The sequence below is a fragment of the Armigeres subalbatus genome, chromosome 1, assembly GCF_024139115.2.
Source record: "Armigeres subalbatus isolate Guangzhou_Male chromosome 1, GZ_Asu_2, whole genome shotgun sequence".
In the NCBI taxonomy this organism is placed as follows: domain Eukaryota; kingdom Metazoa; phylum Arthropoda; class Insecta; order Diptera; family Culicidae; genus Armigeres; species Armigeres subalbatus.
The window spans coordinates 217,065,864-217,088,467 of record NC_085139.1 but is presented as its reverse complement, the minus strand read 5'-3'; the positions used below and the strand labels follow the sequence as shown (position 1 = coordinate 217,088,467).

The following is a 22,604-nucleotide window of genomic DNA, read 5'->3' as shown; positions in this document are numbered from 1 at the left end:
TAATAAGGCAATAAAGGCGATCAGGCTGCTATCGCCGGAGATGCCCGAAAGGGAATTCGTGCCGATTTGCCCCGGGAACCCTAATTAGATTCTCGAGGAATTTTGCGGTAACTCTTCTAAGAATTAATGCAAAAACAATTTCGCAATTTGTTAAATAGTTTCTCCGGGAGCGCCTGTTGGGATCAACCCATGAAATTTTGCGGAAGTTCCAAAAGTTCTCTAAGAATTCCTGCCAGTGGAATTTTCAGAGTAATTCGATGTGCTCAAGGCGATGCGCTACGCTGAGAAGCTGGTGGACCTCCGCAAAAAAAGTTCATAGCATAAGGCGGACGAGTGCAGGCAAGATGATACTCGTCCTAAGCAAGGTCTCGCAGGCGGTTGGTACCTCATATGGAGCAATAGCTCAGAAAGTCCTAGCTGATAAATTTTGTTTCTTTCATTTGAAATTCTATTGGATCTATTGTGATGTATTCCCCTTTTTAATATGGCTATAGCACGATTTCAAGCCACTATTTAGAATGACCGTCAAATGTGACTGATAGCCTTTTCCCAATCTGTTAGTTATTATTTATTTATTCAGACTAAGGCCGAAGTGGCCTGCGCGGTATATAAGAGTCTTTTCCATTCGGCTCGGTTCATGGCTACACGTCGCCACCCACGCAGTCTACAGAGAAACCGCAAGTTATCTTCCACCTGATCGATCCACCTTGCCCGCTGCGCACCTCGCCTTCTTGTGTCCGTCGAATCGTTGTCGAGAACCATTTTCACCGGGTTACTGCCCGACATTCTGGCTACGTGCCCAGCCCACCGCAGTCGTCCGATTTTCGCGGTGTGAACGATGGATGGTTCTCCCAACAGCTGATGCAACTCGTGGTTAATTTGCCTCCTCCACGTACCGTCCGCCATCTGCACCCCACCATAGATGGTACGTAGCACTTTCTTTTCGAAAACTCCAAGTGCGCGTTGGTCCTCCACGAGCATCGTTCAGGTCTCGTGCCCGTAGAGGACTACTGGTCTTATGAGCGTTTTGTAGATTGTCAGTTTGGCATAGCGGCGAACTCTATTCGATTGGAGCGTCTTGCGGAGTCCAAAGTACGTACGATTTCCAGCCACTATGCGTCTCCGAATTTCTCTGCTGGTATCATTTTCGGCAGTCACCAGTGAGCCCAAGTACACAAATTCTTCTACCACCTCGATTTCGTCCCCACCGATAGAAACTCGTGGTGGGTGGCTTACATTGACCTCTCTTGAGCCTCTTCCCATGTGCTTCGTCTTCGACGTGTTGATGACTAGTCCAATCCGTTCAGCTTTGCTTTTCAGTTTGATGTAGGCTTCCTCCATCCTCTCAAAGCTACGTGCCATGATATAAATGTTGTCGGCGAAACAAAATAACTGGACGTACTTCGTGAAAATCGTACCACTCGTGTCGATCCCTGCCCTTCGTATTACCCCTTCCAAAGCGATGTTGAATAGCAGACACGAAAGACCATCACCTTGCCGTAACCTTCTACGCGTTTCGAAAAGACTCGAGAATGCCCCTGAAACACGAACTACGCACATCACCTGATCCATCGTCGTTTTGATCAACCGTTTCAGTTAATCCGGAAAACTGTTTTCGTGCATTAGCTGCCATAGCCGGTGCCCAAACGATTGTATCATATACAACTTTGAAGTCGATGAATAGATGATGTGTGGGCACGTTGTATTCGCGGCATTTCTGCAGTACTTGGCGAATGGCGAACACCTGGTCCGTGGTGGAGCGTTTGCCCATAAAACCCGCCTGGTACTGCCCCACGAACTCTCTTGCAATTGGTGTTGGTCGGCGGCATAAAATTTGGGAGAGTACCTTGTAGGCGGCGTTCAGCAATGTGATTGCGCGGTAGTTGCCACAATCCAGCTTATCACCTTTTTTGTAGATGGGATACACGACACCTTCCATTCACTCCTGCGGCAGAACCTCATCCTCACAAACCTTGGTAATTACCCAGTGCAGCGCTCTAGCCAGTGTCTCACCACCCATTTTTTTGGTGCAGTTGTCGTTTAGTGCTCTTTAAGTTTTCATGCTCAAAATTTCAGTTTCGTTTTTAAAATTGGAAAATATTTTGATGAAAAATGCCCACAAAAGGACAAATTTCGATCAGCGTTCGAAATTTGATTATTGAACATAACAAAACTGGTAAAAGCTGCTGTGATATTGCCGATATTGTACAGCTTCACAAAGATACGGTCGCTATGATTGTGCAGATGTAAGAAAAGCTTGGTTGTATCTCACCAGCTAAGTGATCGGGGCTAGAGATGTGCGCCGGTCCGAAAATCGGCGGCAGCGTTTTTCAGAATTTTGAACGGCGGCGGCGATGTTTTCGGCGTCACGCCGAAAGGCATTTTGACCGGCGGCGATTGTTTTCATTTTGTTCATTTCTTGATATATTTTTTTCGCGTTTTTTTTTATATTTCTAATATATTACCGGCAGAAGCTATTGAATTTCGCCGGAAAAAACCTGAGGATATTCATAAAAAAAATCTCAAATTTTTTCCAAAATATTTGTCTTGAAATGCATTTCGGATTTTCCACGGGAACTACTTTGAAGTTTCGAGAATTGTTTGGAATTTCCAAGGGAAGCTTTTCAATTCCCAAGGAAATTCTTCGGAATTTACCTGGGGAATTCCTCATAATTTTCACGGAAAATTGCACCAAAATGGAACAGGAAAATGTTTGGAATATCCACTTCTTACTCTTCATTTCTCACTTCTCACCGTGAAAAGTGAGTATTGCGAAGTAGTGCGCTTCTAACTTTTTACAGTGAGAAGTGAGAAATGAAGAATGAGATTCGGCCAAATGACCCTTTCGGCATAATGGCCCTTTCGACCAAATGACCCTCTCAGCCAAATGACTTTCAAATAGATGGGTTTCGGCTTAATGGTTTGTTCGGGCTAGTGGCATTCGGCCAAATGACCCTTTCGGCCAAACAACCCTTTCGACCAGATGGGTTTTTGCCTAATGGCTTGTTTAGCCTAGTGGCATTCGCCCAAATGGCATTCAGCCAAACGACCCTTCCCCGTTTTGTTCAAACGTAGTTTTCGGGCAAATGCAATTCGGCTAGATGTCCTTCGACTCAACGTGTTATTCAGCCAAATAACTTTCCGCTAATAGATTTTCGGCCAAACGACCCTATCCCCTTTGCTAATGTTTTCCCATGAAATTTCCGAAGAATTACAATTACAATACAAAAAGTTTCTTTTAAAATTAAAAAAAAAAAACAATTAAACACAGTTTCCCGTGAAAATTTAAAAGAATCCCTTGCAATATCTAATCCATTTGAAACATGTTTCAAATGGAACATACAAATAATTTGAACGTTTTGAAAAATCTAAAATGAAACTGACAAATTTTCCGTGGAAATTTCGGAGAGTTTCCCGTGAAAATTCCACTGTTTCCCGCAAACACTCCTTAGACTCTCTTGCGGATATTCCAAATAATTCTCTGTGTAAATTTCAAAGAACACTCAACAGAAATTATGAAGTGACGTCGCACTTCTCACTCCTCATTTCTCACTGCTCACTGTGAAAAGTAAACAGTGTGAAGTGGGTAGTGAGACGTCTCACTTCTCACTTTGCGCTTTTAACTTTTTACAGCGTGAAGTGAGAAATGAATAATGAGACGTGAGAAATTTCCCTTCTCACTCCTAATTTCTCACTTTTCAAACGACCCTATAGGCCAAATGACCCTTTCGGCCAAATTACCCTTTCGGCCAAACGACCCTTTCGGTCAAACGACCCTTTCCACCAAACCAGCCTTTCGGCCAAATGACCATTTCGGCCAAATGACACTTTTGGCCAAATGACCCTTTCGGCCAAACGACCCTTTCGACCAAACGACCCTTTCGGCCAAATGACCCTTTTGACCACATGACCCTTCCGGCTAAATGACCCTACCGACTAAACGAATATTTCGGCCAAACTACCCTTTCGGCCAAACGACCCTTTCATCCAAATGACCCTTACGGCCAAACGACCCTTTCGACCAAACGACCCTTTTGGTCAAATGACCTCTCAAATGACCTTTTCGGCCAAACGACCCTTTCGGTCAAACGACCCTTTCGGCCAAATGATTTTGACCACATGACCCACCCTTTTGACCACATGACCCTTTCGGCTAAATGACCCTTCCGGCTAAACGAATATTTCGGCCAAACGACCCTTACGGCCAAACGACCCTTTCAGCCAAATGACCCTTTCGGCCAAACGACCCTTTCAACCAAACGACCCTTTTGGTCAAATGACCTTTCAAATGACCTTTTCGGCCAAACGACCCTTTCGGTCAAACGACCCTTTCGGCCAAATGATTTTTTTGGCCAAATGACCCTTTCGGCCAAATAACTTTTGGCCTAATGGTCTGTTCGGCCAAATAGTATACACATACAGTAATACCTTCATGAGTCGATATTGAAGGGACCATCGACTCATGGAAATGTCGAGATGTGGAATTGGAAATCTTTAGAAAGTTGTTTGAAGGGGCCATAGCAGTAACCCAGCAATATGGCATTTAATATGGCATAATTTGCTTCCATGAGTCGATATCGAGTCATAGAACATCGACTCATGGAGGTTTGACTGTATTCGGCTAAACAACTTTCGGCCTGGTGGCCGAAATGAGTGGCAACGGTATTCAGCCAAACGGCCCTTCCCTGTCCATTTTGACTAAATAACATTTTCGGTTATTGACCTAATGGTTTGTTCAACCAAATGAGAAAAAAAAAATTGTTTTTGATGTCATCCAATATGAGAAATTAAAGATTTTTTCCGGCCCCATATCTCAAGCGTTTTGATCAAACATGAAAGCTACTAAGTCAAGTCAGACGGTCAAAATCCCAAAAAGCGTTTCAGGCCAAGGATTATACTTATGTTGTGATGGTGTTGTCCCCCATATCCCTGGAAACCTTTATTTGAGCTTCAAGAACTACAAGATAAGAACTGACGGAAGTAACGATTTTTGTGCATTTTGATCAATCAAGCAACGACGCCAGCACTATCAAAATGAAGTTATTCCCTGTATTGGCCACTGGTCTTGGACTGGTTTCTGATGGTTCCTTATGTCAATGATGATTCAAGGATAAGAGGAAATGCAGGCATGGCATGTACCTCTGTGCAAGGACGAATTTCTTGACAGCGAAAATAGTAAGTCCGTTCATATTATTTATATTATTTTTTTTGTGATACACTGCATTCAGTTTCAAACATAAAGTAGATAAATAGTTACGTGGAGATTTATATTTAATTTTCTAAAGTTTTTATGTTTTACTGCCGACCTTTTGTTGTTTAACTAAGACTTCGTTTTCATAATAACTCTTTGCATATCAAAAGCAAGGTCTAGGCTTACGCGACTAAAATTCTGCATATACATATAATTATTATTAGTTCGTTTAATTTTGTTTTGACTTCTTGGTGACTCCATTATATTCATTACAAAGAGCCAGAAAATCCATTATATCTATTGAACGGAATCCCAAAGGCAGTCTATTCTAGATGGTTTCACATAGATTTTTCTCAACATTTAACTTAAATTTAAAAAATTGAAAGTTGAACAAACTCTTACTGACCATTGTATATAATTATGAGAATTATGATTTTTTGTAAACAATCTATAAATATTTAAATCACTTGGATATGGTTGAATAATTCTACACACTTAGATTATTTTACAGTATATATTTTTTAACGATCCTTCAACGTTCGGCAAACAAAAGGTTAGGGGACCAGGGGGCATTATGAACACCCGGGGCAGATTGGACACCCCCAATATTCTTGTTAATTCAATCATTTTTCTACTTTCAATGCAGCGAACTCTATAATCCTTTCATAAACAACTAATTTATAGCGTAGAAGCCATTGTTTTATTTTCTTAATGCATAAATTTGACAAAAAAAGTTAGAATGTCTTCCAAATGGTTAAAAATTATAAGTTTCACCTCCCATAAAACAACAAGTTTCCTCGATTTTTACAAAATTTCCAAAATTTAATTCTAGTATAACGATATATTTTTCAATCCAGTTGCACGTAAAAAGCATTCACAAATAATTTTCTGGCAACACTTGCAAACATACTCAGTCTAAACCACCCAGTGAATATAAACAACATTTTCGAGTGTCAAATACTTATAAGACACCTTGTAGATCGGTCAAGTTTAGTGTGTTCTCGAAGTTTTGGAGCGTTTTTTTAGAACCATGCCGAAAGGAAAGTATCTTTCACAAGAAGAAAAATACACAATACTCGCTTATCGAAAGAAAAAACATGAGCATTAAGCAAATATCAAAAGATATTGGTAGATCACGCTGCGTTGTTCGAAATTTTCTGCAAGACCCGGAAAACTACGGCAAAAATTATCCGGAGACTATCAAAAAGAAGCTAACAACTCGAGACAAGAGAAAATTGTCAATACGGCGTCTAACTCCACAAAAACACTGCGTCAAATCAAGGCCGAACTCGATTTGAATGTTTCTCGAAAAACAATTCGACAAGTATTGGTGAAAAATCCGAACATATGTCGTCAAAAATGATGCGAGTGCCTTGCCTGAAACCGGAACATAAAGTAGCCTGACTGGAATTCGCCAAAGCTAACATGAACCGGGACTGGAACTTGGTAATTTCTTTAAAATTTAAAAGATTCACGATGGTTGTTATTTGCGTTCATTACCTAATACTCAACCTAATACATAATTTTTTATTCACGTAGGTTATCTTCAGTGATGAGAAAAGTTTAATCTCGATGGCCCAGATGGATTTAATTCATATTGGCGCGATTTACGAAAGGATGAGATTCATTTTTCCACACGGAACTTTGGAGGAGGAAGTTGTATGGTGTGGGGTGCTTTCTGCTCCCGTGGAAAGCTGGATTTAGCGTTCACTTCCAGTAAAATGAACAGCAAGGATTACATCAGTGTCCTTCAAGCGAATCTTCTGCCTTTCAAACGGCGTTATTCGCGATCTAAGCTGATTTTCCAGCAAGACAATGCATCGGTCCACAAGAGCACCGAGACGATGAAGTGGTTGAAGGAGAAAAAAATCGATGTTCTTCCATGGCCAGCCCGTTCACCCGACTGCAATCCAATAGAAAATTAGTTCCAGTACATGACATATATAAACCATAGAAGCATATATATACCATAAAAGTCGCTGAAAGTGCGACAAAAAAAGGAAGTGTTTTGTATAGATTTGGCAATCTCGTTGGCAAGTTGATCGGTACAATCCATTGGAAGGATTGGCGATGCCAGTAGAGTGAATAAGAGTATGCATAGATTATGCAAATCTTAGAGTAGAGACGATTGATTAGGGGTCTTGCAATAAGTGTGAGGATCCATATAAAAACAATCATATGCTTCATACAAAAAGTTCGACATACATGTATGAGGCCGGCTGAAAGTGACATATTTTTGCGTTACGTAATCAATCTTCTTCTATTCGTCATGGAATTAATATAAAAAACGACCATATATGACCTCGCTTAAGAAGAGGGAAATAGATTTTCGGATGTTGATGATCCAAACACAATTTTAGGTGTCTCATACAAAATCATGACAGGAAGATGAACAATTGGGTAATATTTATGTTGGATGATCCATAAAATAGATTACAATGGCATATAATCACAAGTAAGATAATTTTCTTCATATTTTATAAGGGTGTCCATACTGCCCCATGGGGGTGTCCAATCTACCCCGCTACCTTCCCGAGAGTAGTGAAAAATAACTATTACAAAATCGTCCTATTTGATTGAAATTGCATTATTTTCAATACGATCCAAAACAGAACTGGTAGTTAACGAGTAATAGTATCATGTAATTGCTAGAAATCCGAATTATACTCAATTTAAATCACCTAAAATTGATTAAAATATTAGGGTGGCTCGAAAAACACTTTTTGGAATTTTTTGATGGGCCGCCCTCTTATTCGGTTCTATTTGATGCCCTGATGCTCTGGACAAAATTTCAGCCAAATCGGTCAACGTTTGGGTAGTGCTAATCTCGTTGGAAGTTTATATCGAAAAATGTATGCAGAAACATCCAAAAATAGTAATTTGCAGTTGGACTGCACAATTTACGATCAAGAACCATGATACTCATTCAGTTCTTGTAGAAATAAATACAGAATGTTATGCTGAAAACCGCGAGAAGATTAGAGTTTATTAGGCAAAGATATTATCATTTTACTGGAGTGTTGTAGGGGTGAATTTATTTCTTTTCAAAGGTAAAAGAAACGAAATTTGCTCAAACCCCACTTCAGAGAAATGCTTATAACTTAGCCGGGCAAACTCTAATCTTCTCGCGGTTTTCTGCATAACATTCTGTATTAAATTCTTCAAGATCTGAATGAGTATTATAGTTCTTCATCGTAAGTTGTACCGTCCAACTGCAGTTCACTGTTTTTGGATGTTTCTGCATACATTTTTCCATATAAACTTCCAACGAGTTTAGCACAGCCCAAACGTTGACCGATTTGGCTGAAATTTTGTCCACAGCATCAGGGCATCAAATAGAACCGAATAAGAGGGCGGCCCATCAAAAAAATTGGAAAAAGTTTTTCCCATACTAATTTGAGCCACCCTAGTGTCCATATTGCCCCTTGTCCCCCTATATATCGTTTTGTTACTTTCATTTTGCGATAATCCAACAAAAAGGTTCGTAAAAACAATATAACTGAACATTTGCTTTCAATAAAAAGCGGTATGTTTTTACAGTACCTATAATAGTTGTCAAATGAAATGCATTTGAAGTTTCGAAATATGATTTTAGTTTCATAGTGAAATCCAATGAAAAATTCATCAAATAACATTTTACTTTACATTTTATACATTATATTATATACACGTATGATACTTATTATTGTTATCAAGTTAGCCATCAACCATTTTCAGAGTATAAAGGGTTGATTTCAGCGTTTACAAAATGAATGAATCGTTAAAATTTGGCTGATGGAGATTACTGTGATTTTATTGTATATTAATGACTTTATATTTATTATTATGTGTTTACTACACTGCCCATAATTCCATATTTGTCACATATGAATAGGAAATTCAACAACGATGGTACTGACGTGCGAGTACAAATAGTATAGCTATTGTATATTACATTATTCATGTGGCTACGAAAAGACAACCGAGATATACGTTATCCGTGCAATGATAACGTGTATAATATGTGTACACTGTGTATAATATTTATTGAATTAGGTTTTGATTATTGTATCTATTTTATTTCGTGACATTTAACAAAATTTATTCATTTTAAGCCAATAGCAATGTATTTTCATTTGTTGATCAAAATCATTATCATATCAGGGGGGAAGGGGAATTTAATTTCTTTTTGCTCTTTTTTCGTTTCAGAGAGCGAGCAAAGGCGCTTAAACCTAGGCTATTAGCCAGGGCAAGGCTAATACCTTCGCCCCATCCGAGGAAAATCATCGGCAAGGATAATGGAGTGACATAAATTTCTTAGCAAAGTCACTCCCAACGTATTTCCACAAATTTTCTATCATTTGCTTATAATGATACTCCTAAACCACATACCCTACCCACCATCCAATTCCTTGACATCTATGAGGGCGTCGGTGAGTCGCTGGCCTCTCGTTAAGTAGATGTCATATCATCATTTCCTTCCCTTTCCTAGTAACGGAGAAGATGGGCGTGGCCGTCAATGATAGCTTTCATGTTTTATCATTTTGGACCCCCAATTGGATTTCCATTGAATCCCAAATGGAAATCCATAAGCAATTGGGGTAAGAAAGGTAAAGAATATACATGACAACTATCAGTATGCAATCTACAAAATACTCCGTTACAACGCAACGCAACGTAATGGTTTGTTCAACCAAATGACATATTCGTCCAAATGTCCCTTTTCGTCGTTTTGTCGAAAGTCATTGGGCGGAAAGTTATTTGTTCTCCGAAAGTCGTCTTGCCAAATTCCATTTGACTTTTTCGAAATGGTTCAAAACGGTTTGACAGAAAATGTCATTTTGTGAAAAATTGGTTTACCCTTACGGTCGTTTGGCAGGAAGAGCCATTTAGCCCTTAAACGGAGTGCGTGATTGGTCCTGTTTCGCATCAAACGCGTGTGTTTAGTTCTATTTTGTGTGGTTGGTGCGCGTTTCCTTGTGTTTTCTATAGGATGCAGAAGGATCGCACGATCATCGAAGTGTTTGACATAGATTCGCACAAAATAATTATTTAGTCGGCCACTTTCTTAAGTTTTCCTTTGCATCTAACCAACCATCCCTTCCCCGTGGCGATCACGAAGATGCAGAGGATTCCGTAATATCTTGTCCCAATAAACATTGTAGGTGAGTAAAGCGCTTATATGCCAAAAAAGGTTGTAGGACAAAAGGTCGAAGGTCAAAAGATCGAAAGGACGAAATGTCGAAGGAACAAAAGGTCGAAACAAACAAAAAACTGCGTCAAAAGGTCGAAGGACAAAAGGTCGAAAGGAAAAAAGGTCTTTCTTTTTTCATCCTTCTTTCTTATTTCTTTTTTCTTTTTCCTTCTATTCTCTTTCTTCTTCCTTTTTCTTGCTTACTTCATATGTTTCTTCTTTTTCTACTTATTTTTCTTATTACTTGTTTCTTTCTTCCTTTCATATTTCGTCTTCGTTATATCCAACTTCTTTTTTTCCTTTGTCTTCCTTCTTGCCTTCATCTTTCTTCCTTTTTTCCACCTTTTTACTTCATTATTTCTTCTTTCTTTTTTCCTTCTTTCTTCCTATTTGCTTTATTTTTTCTTATCTTTTCCTTCTTTCTTCTTTATTTCTTCTTCCTTTTTTTCTTCCTCTCTCCCCCTTTTTTCTTCCTTTTTGTTTTCTGTTTTTCTTCTTTCTTTTAACTTTCTTCTTTTTTTCCTTTTTTACCCTTTCTTTTTTGCTTCTCTTTTCCTATTTTTCTTTTTTTTCCCTTCTTTCTTCCATTCTTCGTTTTTCTTCTTTCTTTTTTCCTACTTTCTTTTATCCTTCTTTCGTTTTTCCTTCTTTCTTTTTTCCTCTTCCTTTCTTCTTTCTTTCTTCCGTCTTAATTCCTTCTTTCCACCTTCTGTCTCCCCCCTTTTTCCTTCTTTTTTCCTTCTTTCTTCCTACTTTCTATCTTATTTTATCCTCCTTTCTTCCTTCTTTCTTTTCTCTTCCTTCTCTCTTTCCACCTCCTTTCTCCATTCTTTCTTCCTTCTTCTTTCTTGTTTCCTGGTTTTCTTCCTGCTTTTTTTTTCCTTTCTTCCTTTTATTCTTCTTTCATCCTTATTTTGTCTCTCTTTCTTTTTTCCTTCTTTCACCCTTTTTTCTTCCTTTTTCTTTCTTGTTTCTTCCTTATTTATCTCTTCTTTGTACCTTATTTCTTCCATCTTTCTTCTTTATTTCTTCTTTCTTCCTTCTTTCTTATTAATTTCTCCTTTGTTCCTCATTTCTTCCATCCTTCTTTTTTTTCCTGCTATTTGCTTCCTCCTTCTTTCTTTTGTTTTGCTTCACTGTGTCTCCTTCTTCTTCCTTCCATCTTTCTTCCTTCTTCAGTTTTCCTTTTTTTTCCATTTTTCTTTTTTCCTTCTTCCTTCTTTTTTCCTTCTTCCATCTTCCTTCTTCTTCCTTTCTTCGTTCTTTTTTCCTCTTCTGTTCTTTTTCTTCCTTCCTTCAACTTTCTTACTATATATGTTTCCTCCTTTATTTTTCTTCCTTTTCACTTCTTATTTACATCTCCGTTCCTCACTTCTCACATCACATTTTTCACTTGTCACTTTTTACTTCTTATTTCTTTCTTTCCACTTCTCACTTCTCAATTTTCACTTTTCACTACTCACTTCTCATTTATCTATGTTCATTACTCCCATCTTGCATCTCACTTGTCACCACTCACAACTCCCATCTCATTTCTTGTCTTTTTGTTCTTTCGACCTTTTGTCCTTTCGACCTTTTGACCATTCGACCTTTTGACCCTTCGACCTTTTGTCCTTTCAACCTTTTGTCCATCGACCTTTTGTCCTTCGATCTTTTGGCCTTCGACCTTTTGACACAGATTCGCCAAAAAATAGTCTTCTTCAAATAACAAAGACGAGTTTTGTACTTTCCATACGAAACTCGTCTTAGACAGTTGAAGACATTCACTAAAAGATCTTAAATAATGTTTCTGAGTCAAGCTTATTGAGCTAAAATTGTTAGTTGGGGTAGCAATGAGTGTCGAAATAATTTCCCTATCCTAATCCTAAATTGACTGTTAGGACGTGGCCAGAATCGTTATTGATCTTGAATTGATGAAATGCCAAAGCATATACAGTAGAGTGGCGCGCTCAAATAAGTATGGTAAAAACTTATAACAATTTTTCTGATAGGCTCTGATGCTCTGGCCAAATTACAGTCAAATCGGTCAACATTTGGGCTGTGCTAGACTTATTGGAAGTTTATATGGAAAAATGTGTGGAGAAGCTACGAAAACAGTAAATTAGTGCTAGATGGCACTATTTACGATAAACAACTATAACACTCTTTATTTTTTTGTAAAATTAAAGGCAAAATATTAAGCTGAAAATCCCTGAAAATCTGAAAGATTGGAGTTTATCCAGGAAAGTTTTTAGAATTGCTTTGAATTGTGGTTTGAGCAAATTTCGCTTTTTTACTAGAAAAGTAATGAATTCACCCATACAACACTTCAGAACAATGCATATAACGTTGCTGGAGCGGAGGAGTCAAGCTAATGGGATTCGCAAACGATGTAACGATGACCGTGTACGTAGGTTCCATCGAGGAGCCTATTGGGAAATAAGTAGTGATAAGTGAGACGTCTCACTTTTCTCACCCCATTTCTCACTTTTCAAATGTCCTATTCGGCCAGATGACCCTTTCAGCCAAATTACTTTCGGCCTACTGGTCTGTTCGGCCAAATGGTATATTCGGTTAAACAACTTTCGGCCTTTCGGCATTCGGCCGAACGGTATTCAGCCAAACGGCCCTTCCCCATTTCGATTAAGTTTATCCCCATAGAAGCTCCGTCGTATACGTATAACATATGTTGTTGAAAATATATGCACAAATAATATAAACAATCCATTTTGAAATTGTAAAGCAATCCATTTAACAGGTTTCTTTTCGCCATGCGGTATTAAATGCAATTTACTGTGCTGACGCTCTTACCTTTGGTAATAAAGCTGTACTCGCCACTGCCGATCAAACTCGCTGCCGATTTTTCGTAGTTCCAAAACCGCTGCAGGTCGTTCGGCTCTATGACACTGGCTGGCAGTTGCTGATTCAGGCCCGACGAGGCCAGAATCTCATTGTACTGGGCTTCGTGCATTAGCAGCAGTGGAGGAGGCATTTCGTCTTCCGGCGATCGTTCACTTCCGTAGCCCTGATCGTAGCCGGTGTCCACCGTCGTTCGGTGGAGGGGCAGCTTCAGCTGAATGTCCGGTCGATCTAAGGGAGGGATAAACAAAGAGTTTGATGTAAGCATTGAAACGCAACAGTGGAAGATTTATTGCCAACTTGTTTAGAGCTGAGTTTTCACCCGATTTTTTTTTGATCTCATCTTCTAGAGATGATGGAACGAATTTCCATAAAAAAAACTCCATTGCATTGGATTTACGTAATCCCGCAGCAATGGAGCTTTGAAACTTTCTTGCCTACACAAGTAAGAACAAAGTTACAATTTGAGCACAAAGAACCGTACGTTTCTTTCAAAGCTAGAGCGGCAAAAGTACTGCACTTTTGTTACTCGTGAAAGAAGGTGCAACATATGTTACGAATGGTGAAAATTTTCTCTCCAAAAGATGCAACTTTTGGTGTTTCCCCCTTTCTTATCCACCTCCTCTCGTAAAAGTTTTAGATCCTTTTGAGCACTCGGTCCTTACACTAAATGCATGTGAAAGATTCTAGGTGCGGGCTACAAAAGACGGTATGCAAAGAGCTTTAGGAGAAACAGAAGCTATCTCTTTTATATGGTCCTGGTTACTATCTCTGTCTATCTGTTTCCACTTTACGGGCTATCCCCGCTTGGTTGCAAATGCAATATCCTTGAAAATATCGCCTTCAATGGCTACACTAAGTTTTAATTCATGCTCATTGGTAATCGACTGCAACTTTCGGTATGCTGCAATGGGACAACGAGATATTTTCCGTTCAAATTATGTTCTTATCATTTCAAACGAGTTACTGGGAAACGAAAAATGTTGCATTTAAAATTCATCTTTGCTTTGAACATAAATCTACTCATTCAAAGTAAGACCTGGGATCCTGGTTTGAACCTTTATGATGAAGGAGGAATTTTCAATTCCAATGTGAATGTAACATTGGATCTGAACTACAATGTATTGGAAAGCAAACTGTTTTACTGCCAAGACCTGATAAAAAAATTGCTTCATTCAAAATCAATATTTCGCATAAGACCTGTACAGTGTGCAGGTTTAAATTATATGTTTTATTCAGTAGATGTTGTAAACACTTGAATTGATAATGATGAGATTGATAATGACTGTTTAATTGAATCCTTTGGAGCGACAAATAAGCGATTCAAAAGTATTGTTTCACGGCATGAAATTGAATTCGAATGAAAAATATCCCATGAATTGATTAAATCATCAACTGTAATGCAATGAATAACAATAGGTCGGAGCATGAGTCATTGATTCATATGTAAATGGAAAGCATTTTCCCAGTATCAATAAGCATACTTTACTTCGTAAGGAATTACATCAACATCGTTTACCAATTTGCAATTCCAAAGCTCAATGTGACGTCCATGAGCTCCACTGGACCGGATCCATAGTGCTGAAAGAATAATTCCTGCTGCAGGCAGCCTGCAGCATTTTTCAATCGATCAGTCTTGCTTTAATTTGCTCTGCATCACTAATTGAGAACATCCGGATCTTAATGGGAGCAAATGGAATCAAAAAGGTCTGCTCTGCCGAGGACGAAAGCGCATTCCCATGCTATGATGCAAATCAATACACTTTCGAGTGGACGTTGCCGATGCTTCGATGATTAATTATGTATAGCAAAGGAGGAGGAAATAGAAAAAAAACTGAACGGCTCCTCCGCTCAAACACGTTCTCTTCTTTCATTCGATTGGAATCACTGAAGTGGCAGGGAGGCAAATGCATTTTCCGAATCGCCCACCATCAAAGGACTCATACCCGGAACGTTTCTCCGACTGACTGTTGGACGCTGCATCATAGAGCATTATGATTTCAGGGGAGGAATAAACAAAGAATGCGGCTGGTGTTCGATGCATAAAGTAGGTACCAGTCAAGTGTGTTGATTTAATTATACTTGATTGGAAGCTTTTAGTGAACGGGGCATCATTTTCGTGCCATTTTTTTATATACCGTTACGACGATAGTTCAGCATGGATCATCCAAGAAATAAGAGCTTTTACACAGTTTAGGATGAATAATTAAACACAGGAGCGGTAGGATGAATAATTAAAATAGGGGATTAGAATTTAGAATAAGACAATTATGGTAAGAAAGGTAATTGTTAACAAACTTTCAGAAACATATGAACCGATAGATGGAATTAGAAGCGGGTAAAAATTACCAACACAAAAGAAAAAACAGGAAGAAAATATTTTGCCAAAAGCAAAAATAAGACAATTATTTTGAACAAAACTGAAGGGTATTTGCTAAATTGTAGAAATAAACTGACAAATTGTAGAAATACAATGACAAGGGAAAGAGCACAGTCAATCGATCAATAATAATATAAACCAATGCGATAAGTGTAGGTAATTGCTTAATTTTAAATTAGAATATACTATTTTGTGTGTAAATATTTCGGAATGATCATGTTAAAATGAAGTGACATTCAGCCTGGAAAACTCATCTTGGTCACAACAATAGGCAGTGGAAAATGCCTATGAAACAGGAAGCTTCCTTTCCTAGTTATCCAAGAATTCTCTGGAGTAATAGACCTTGAGGCCTACACGCGTAACCAGGGTTTATAACTTTTTTAATGGATTATTCCCTATTTCATTCATAAAACCAAATTGGGTACGCCTTCAATAACTATTCCGTTTCAGTTCATCAAATATTTGCCTGGAGTATAGGCCTTAAAGTCTACACACGTAACCAAAGGGCTGTTGTCTTTTTTTAAACATGGTTCATGCCTAATTTGATCCATTAAATAATTTTGATTTTATTTGTTTATTATCAGACTAAGGCCGGAGGGGCCTGTGCAGTGCTTGAAAATCTTCTCCATTTAGCACGGTCCATGGCTGCACGTCGCCAATCACGCAGTCTGTGGAGAGTCCGCAAATCGTCCTCCACCTGATCGATCCATCTCAGTGGCGTAGCCAGAAAATTGGCCTGGGGGGTTTTCAGAACATTTTTTTAATTTGAGAGGGCTCGAAAAAAAATTTAGTCTAAACATTTTGTTTCTGGAGGGGGGTTTTATGTCCAAATCCTCTCAAAATTACGTGCCATAATATCAATGTCGTTGGCGAAACCAAATAACTGGACGGACTTCGTGAAAATCGTACCACTCGTGTCAATCCCTGCCCTTCGTATTACCCCTTCCAAAGCGATGTTGAATAGCAGACACGAAAGACCATCACCTTGCCGTAACCCTATGCGCATTTCAAGGGGACTCGAGAATGCCCCTGAAACTCGAACTACGCACGTCACCCGATCCATCGTCGCCTTGATTAACCGTGCCAGTTTATCCGGGAATCCGTTTTCGTGCACTAGTTGCCATAGCTGGTCCCGATCGATTGTATTATATGCGGCTTTGAGGTCGATGAATAGATGATGTGTGGGCACGTTATATTCGCGGCATTTCTGCAATACTTGGCGAATGGCGAACACCTGGTCCGTGGAGGAGCGTTCGTCCATAAAACCCGCCTGATACTGACCCACGAGCTCTCTTGCAATTGGTGCTAGTCGACGGCATAAAATTTTAGAGAGTACTTTGTAGGCGGCGTTCAGCACTGTGATTGCGCAGTAGTTGCCACAATACAGCTTATCGCTATTTTGTAGATGGGATACACGATACCTTCCATCGCAGCAGTTACGGTGCTTCTAATGGTGCTCTTCCGTTGGGAGTGCCATTTCCAGCTGCTGCGCGTAGTTTTGGTCTAGGTGTAATGGATCTCCTTAGCCGTGCGGTAAGACGCGCGGCTATAAAGCAAGACCATGCTGAGGGTGGCTGGGTTCGATTCCCGGTGCCGGGTTAGGAAATTTTCGGATTGGAAATCGTCTCGACTTCCCTGAATATAAAAGTATCATCGTGTTAGCCTCATGACATACGAATGCAAAAATGGTAACTTGGCTTAGAAACCTCGCAGTTAATAACTGTGGAAGTGCTTAACCTTCGGAGACTGGCGCCGTTGTAAAAAGTACAACACCTTCGAAAAAAAGCACGCTTCTCGTTCACAACAAAAGCGGGACTGCGTGAACGGTTCAGGACCAAGCGAGTCCCGGAAGGTTAATGAACACTTAGCGGCGAGGCGGCGCTGCACTAAGGGGTAACTGGACCAAAATCCTGGCCAAAATTATATTTCGGCGTTTTCTGGTAGTTTTTGCCTTTATGATGCAAAAACACAGTAACAATCGATTTTCGAACATTTTTATAGGTGCAAATTCACCTACCAGTGATAAATGACCTTTCTTGATATGTTCAAAAATGAAATTATAAACTGATACAGAAGCGACAGCTCCATGATAGTTCATTCTTTCACTCACTTTTGTCCTTCATTCGCGTTGGAAACGTGAAAATGAAAAATCTCGCGTAGCATTTGATAAGGGCCTATTAAAGAAATGTAAACATTAATCGATTCAAAACAAAACATTAGATTTTCAGCTCCCATTTCACAAGTTTATTATATTTTCAGCAGCGAAAGCTACCCAAAACGTACAATCAACACTGATTACTCACGCATAACATCAGTTGCATCGGAAAATTTGAAATTGATTAAACAAAAGTCTGGCTACTGTTTTTGCACCCTTATGGGTCGTTCATAAACTTTTTGCTTAAATCATTTTCATCTTACAATAACATAGGATCGATTATTTTTGGAGAGGAAATTTTTCTTTCTATTTCCTGTTTTGGTCCTATATACAAGGTTGCCTCAAGTGGTTACTTCACTTAAGACCAAGTAGACTGCTTATTCGGATTGTTTCTATTTAGCTTGAAGTGGCACTTGCCCGTTTTATCCCCTACACCATATTATGTCTTTGCTTCAACTTGTCTACATAATATCAACTATGATGTATTTGAGTTATATCGAGATTTACATATCTGTTGTCAATGCAATCGCTAAATTCAATACAATTGATATTTAGATTTTTCATAAGATTGGTTAGTGGGAAGGAGATGAAAGATAATGGAGCATGCGCTATGCTTTGTAGAGATTTAAATGAGCAGCAGATGCCCCAAACTAACATTATTATTTGAGGGTAAGGTTACAAAATTGTATTAAAAAGTTTTTTTTTTCAATCGGCTCCGTAACGCCCTACAGCATTTGAGCCTACCAAATGACCGAATGAATAACAAAAAATAGAGTATGTTACTATTGTATTCAATCATGTCTATGTGTCAAATGCCTCGAAAACCAGAAAAAGTTATCTGCGGAATTTTTCTGCCTATGAACTGTTGAAAACAATGGCGAAAAATATGAAAACAACCTATTTTGAAGTTACTCGCAAATTCGTTTGCGGACGAGTGCGGATGATCTTTAACCTGCAATGGAAAGATAAAAGCCTATATTTTCATGTGTGTACAATCTCGTAGCGGAATACGAGGGAGTACTTCTACTTTTTTAATAATGAAGTTTGTTAAAAAAAGGTCAAAAACTCCATGTTATTTATGTTTATGAAATAATATCTTAATGTTAAATATGACTCATTTCAACTCATGGAGGTCCTAGGGCAGTCTATAAATGATGTTTTGTGTACTATAAACCTAACATTATATGTGTTGTTTAGGTTTGTCACCAGTGGTAACTGATCTTTGTCTTACGGCACGCTAAAAACCATCAAATTAACATGATTTTTGATAGGTTGTCATTAATACTAATAAGGAACAAACGTAAAAATTTCAATGACACATAATGGAGATAATATTGAAGAATATTCTAAAAATATAATACTATGCAAAAGTTCGAAAAACGAAAAAGGGTTTTTGGCCAGCCATTTGTTCTAGCTACTCCACCGTGCGCTGTCCCGGTGTGGGATTACATCCAATAAGAAAAAGAAGAAGTAATGGATCTAATAGAATGGATATTGAAGCTTTGAGTACCGAAAAGAGCTTCTGAGCAGCTATAGAACTCAAATTTCGAACTAAAGGACAGTTTGGATTGCCCAGAATATCTCAAAACTATATTACCAAACCCGTCGACCTCCCAGAAGGTGTAATGGATATAATTAAACGGATACTAAAGCTTTGAGTACCGAAAAGAGCTTCTAAACAGCTACAGACATCAAGTCCCACACTCAAGGATAGTTTGGATTGCCCATGATATCTTAAAATTATCTTACGATATTCGTTGACCTTCCGAGAGGTGTAATGGATATAATTGAATGCATATCGAAGCTTTGAGTACCGAAAAAAGCTTCTAAGCAGCTGTACATCTCAAGCCCCGAACTCAAGAATAGTTTGGATAACCCAGAATATCCCAGAACTACCTTGCGGTGCTTTTATCACCTTCTATAAGATGTAATGAGCACGGCTGAATACTCATATAAACTTTGAGTAGCGAAAAAAAGATTTTTTTGCATCTGTAGATTCCATGTCCTGAACTCGAGGATAGTTTAAATGGCCTACGACGCCCAAGGAAGTTAAAAAATAGTTAATTGTACATCACAGTAACTATTTGGATACGGAATAAAAATCTAATTTTGAAACAGTACAATCCACTGCCAATGCACCTAATAATTTATCTTCCGTAACTTCACCGTGTTCATGACGTTGTAGGTTGTCGTAGGGCCTCGAACGCCCATGCCTGATATTTTTTCCTGCTAGGGGAGTTAATTTCAAGTAAAGGTGTGCGCCGCCACGCCACGCCGCCGCCGACAGTTTTTGGCACGCCGCCGCCGCCGGCATTTTTGCATCGGCGCGCCGCCGTTTGAAATTTGTCACGCCGGTGATCTATAATTTTCCACGCCGATTCAAATTTTCAAACTTCAAAGATTCAGTGCAATTTCCGAATCATTTCCTGATAGATCTTTACAACATCACGTTGAAACTCCAGATAATTTTTCGTATAGATACCAATTATTTCCATGAAAATTCCATACAAAATCTTGTTAAAATTTGGAAGAGCTCTCCGTAAATACTAAGCGTGAAAATTGTGAAGGAGTTCCCGTTGAATTCCACAAAAATCTAATTGAAATTGAATTTTTAAACAGAAAAGAGTCGTTCGCCAGAAAGTCACAAGGCTGAAAGTTGTTAGGCCGAATATGTCGTTCAACCGAAAAGATTATTTGGTAGAAACCTACCCGAGCAAAACTTAAGAGCAAATCGGTAACTTGTTTTAATGTTGTGAAATCATCGATTATCATTATTATCTTTTTGGTCGTTTTAACGGATAAAATAACGAAACGTAATAGCAGAAATATCTTACTGTGACATCCAATCAAAAACTATTCCAGCTGTGTGTGTGTGTGTCATCCTCTACCCCTCACCCAGCTGGGGGTGTTGGTCAAGTAGTACTACGAATAATTTGATCATATCTCATGCTCCGTGATGGTTCCCTTATTGTTACGAAGACTAGTACTAAAAAAAGGATTCACTCCTGAAGCAAAAAGGTTTCTTCAGGAAGTGTATAGGGTACGGGATGTACTAGTTGTTCATAACAGGTACAGCAAAACTTCACAAGGACGCCCTTACTCGCACTAACTACTCAGGGAATAGAAGGTCGAGAAGAGCCACCATTGCTAACTAAAGCGTGAACCGAATACCTGGGACTCCCACAATATTCGCGGCAATAGCAGCAAACGATGCCCTGTACGTATTTAGTGTTCCATTTTCAAGTTTTTAAATTTATAAAGCAATTCAAAAAGAAAGGAAAGAATTGGAACGTGCTCACCAGTTGAGTTTATCCACTATCAAAACAGATCCAGTTTGGCCGCAATTCCAACTTGGCTGATTTGGAGATTCTCGTGGTGTTCGTAGTTGAGTAAGTACCGGTAGCTGTTAATTTTGAGGCTGTCGCTATCGCTGCCCAGTTATGTTTCATCCATCCTAGCAAAAAATCCAGTGCGTTCATCTTCATCTTGATTCTAGCATTTTTGATTTACTCCTTGGTGAAATTCCACCATACGAAATAACGTTCTCTATAAGTAAATGAAAATTCAAGCTTAACAGTGATTTTAAAATATATACAAATCAATAAATTTTGTGACGTAACGTTAGTTCGCACTATTCAAATGCAGGTACATTATAAACAACCGAACATTGTGTAATGATTCAGTTTGTGGAAATCAAACAATAATTCCCATTAGAAACAATAATTGGCTTTTTCTCTGGAGCCAGATTTTTACTTTTGGAGAATCTCAAATAAAAACCCACAAGTTTTCATTCACTACCGATTTTTCACAAAAAAATTGGAGGATAGAAACATTTTTCGACAATTTTCGGAAATAAATCCAATACTTAACAAATAGCATAGCAAAGCATAAACCCTTGATAAATAGAATTGTAGAGAGAGAAAATTGTATGGTCATTGTAAATACCGACACAATCTATACAATTAGGCGAACTACAATTAAGCGAACAGTCCTACTGAATTTAAAATTTAGATGGGCTATTATTCAAGACTGGAAGGAATATGATAAATACAAAAAAGATTAACATAGACTCCCCAAAATTCTTGCAAGAAAAGGCTTAGCATCGTCTATTCGGAGATGATGAGTTTGTTTTGTTCTGCGGACCAGGATGATAATTTTTGACAATAATAATATGATGTACCGTCGAGTGATAAATCAGGCCCTACGTTGTGGTATATTCTTTTCCGGATCTCACTTTAACGCACGTTTCACCGAACCAATTTCAAATTTATTTGCCCGAAAAACTACAAATTTTGTTCCAATTGCAACTACTAATTTAAACTTTATTTGCCAGAGCACTTCATCGATATATTTCTTTAACGACCAAACTATAACTGACAACATATAATGATTCACCTATGCTCCCGAACCCCTATGCTGGCTGGTGCTGGCTGTGCTAGTTGTGTCATTGGCGCTTGTATTGGTGGAAGCGGTTATTTCAAATGTCAGTGAAGGGGTTCGGCTCACTATCTATAACAAAATTTACACCGTATTTCATATGATGCATTAGCTGCAACATACCCGCCGCCTTGAATTAATTAGATTCAACACACTACTACTACTAAATGATTCATTTAGAAAACTAACTACGAACCGATATTTGTTTACAAACTATCGAATTGAACTTTCAAAATTACTAACACATAACAATAATTTCATTTTTCAGGATTGGATCGCAAATTATTCGCTGATGTCTGATTCGCTAGTCTGCTGTTGATTCACTTTCTACTGGGCATTCCTGTACGTCATCGGTGGCATCGGCAAACGGCAGTAAACAAATTTTTGCGACTGGACGTTTAATTGTTCCTCTGGCTGTTCGAAGTGATAC

General features: G+C 38.7%; 1 protein-coding gene across 2 annotated transcripts in view; it reads right to left on the bottom strand.

Annotated features, from left to right (window-relative positions):
• LOC134205768 (uncharacterized) overlaps nucleotides 1-22,604 on the bottom strand; it is a 464,448-nt gene that overhangs the window by 65,069 nt on the left and 376,775 nt on the right. For both annotated transcript variants that reach the window (XM_062681347.1, XM_062681348.1), the window contains one exon: nucleotides 13,155-13,433. In XM_062681347.1, the coding sequence (XP_062537331.1) occupies nucleotides 13,155-13,433 (279 nt within the window). The remainder of the gene's footprint in view (nucleotides 1-13,154; nucleotides 13,434-22,604) is intronic.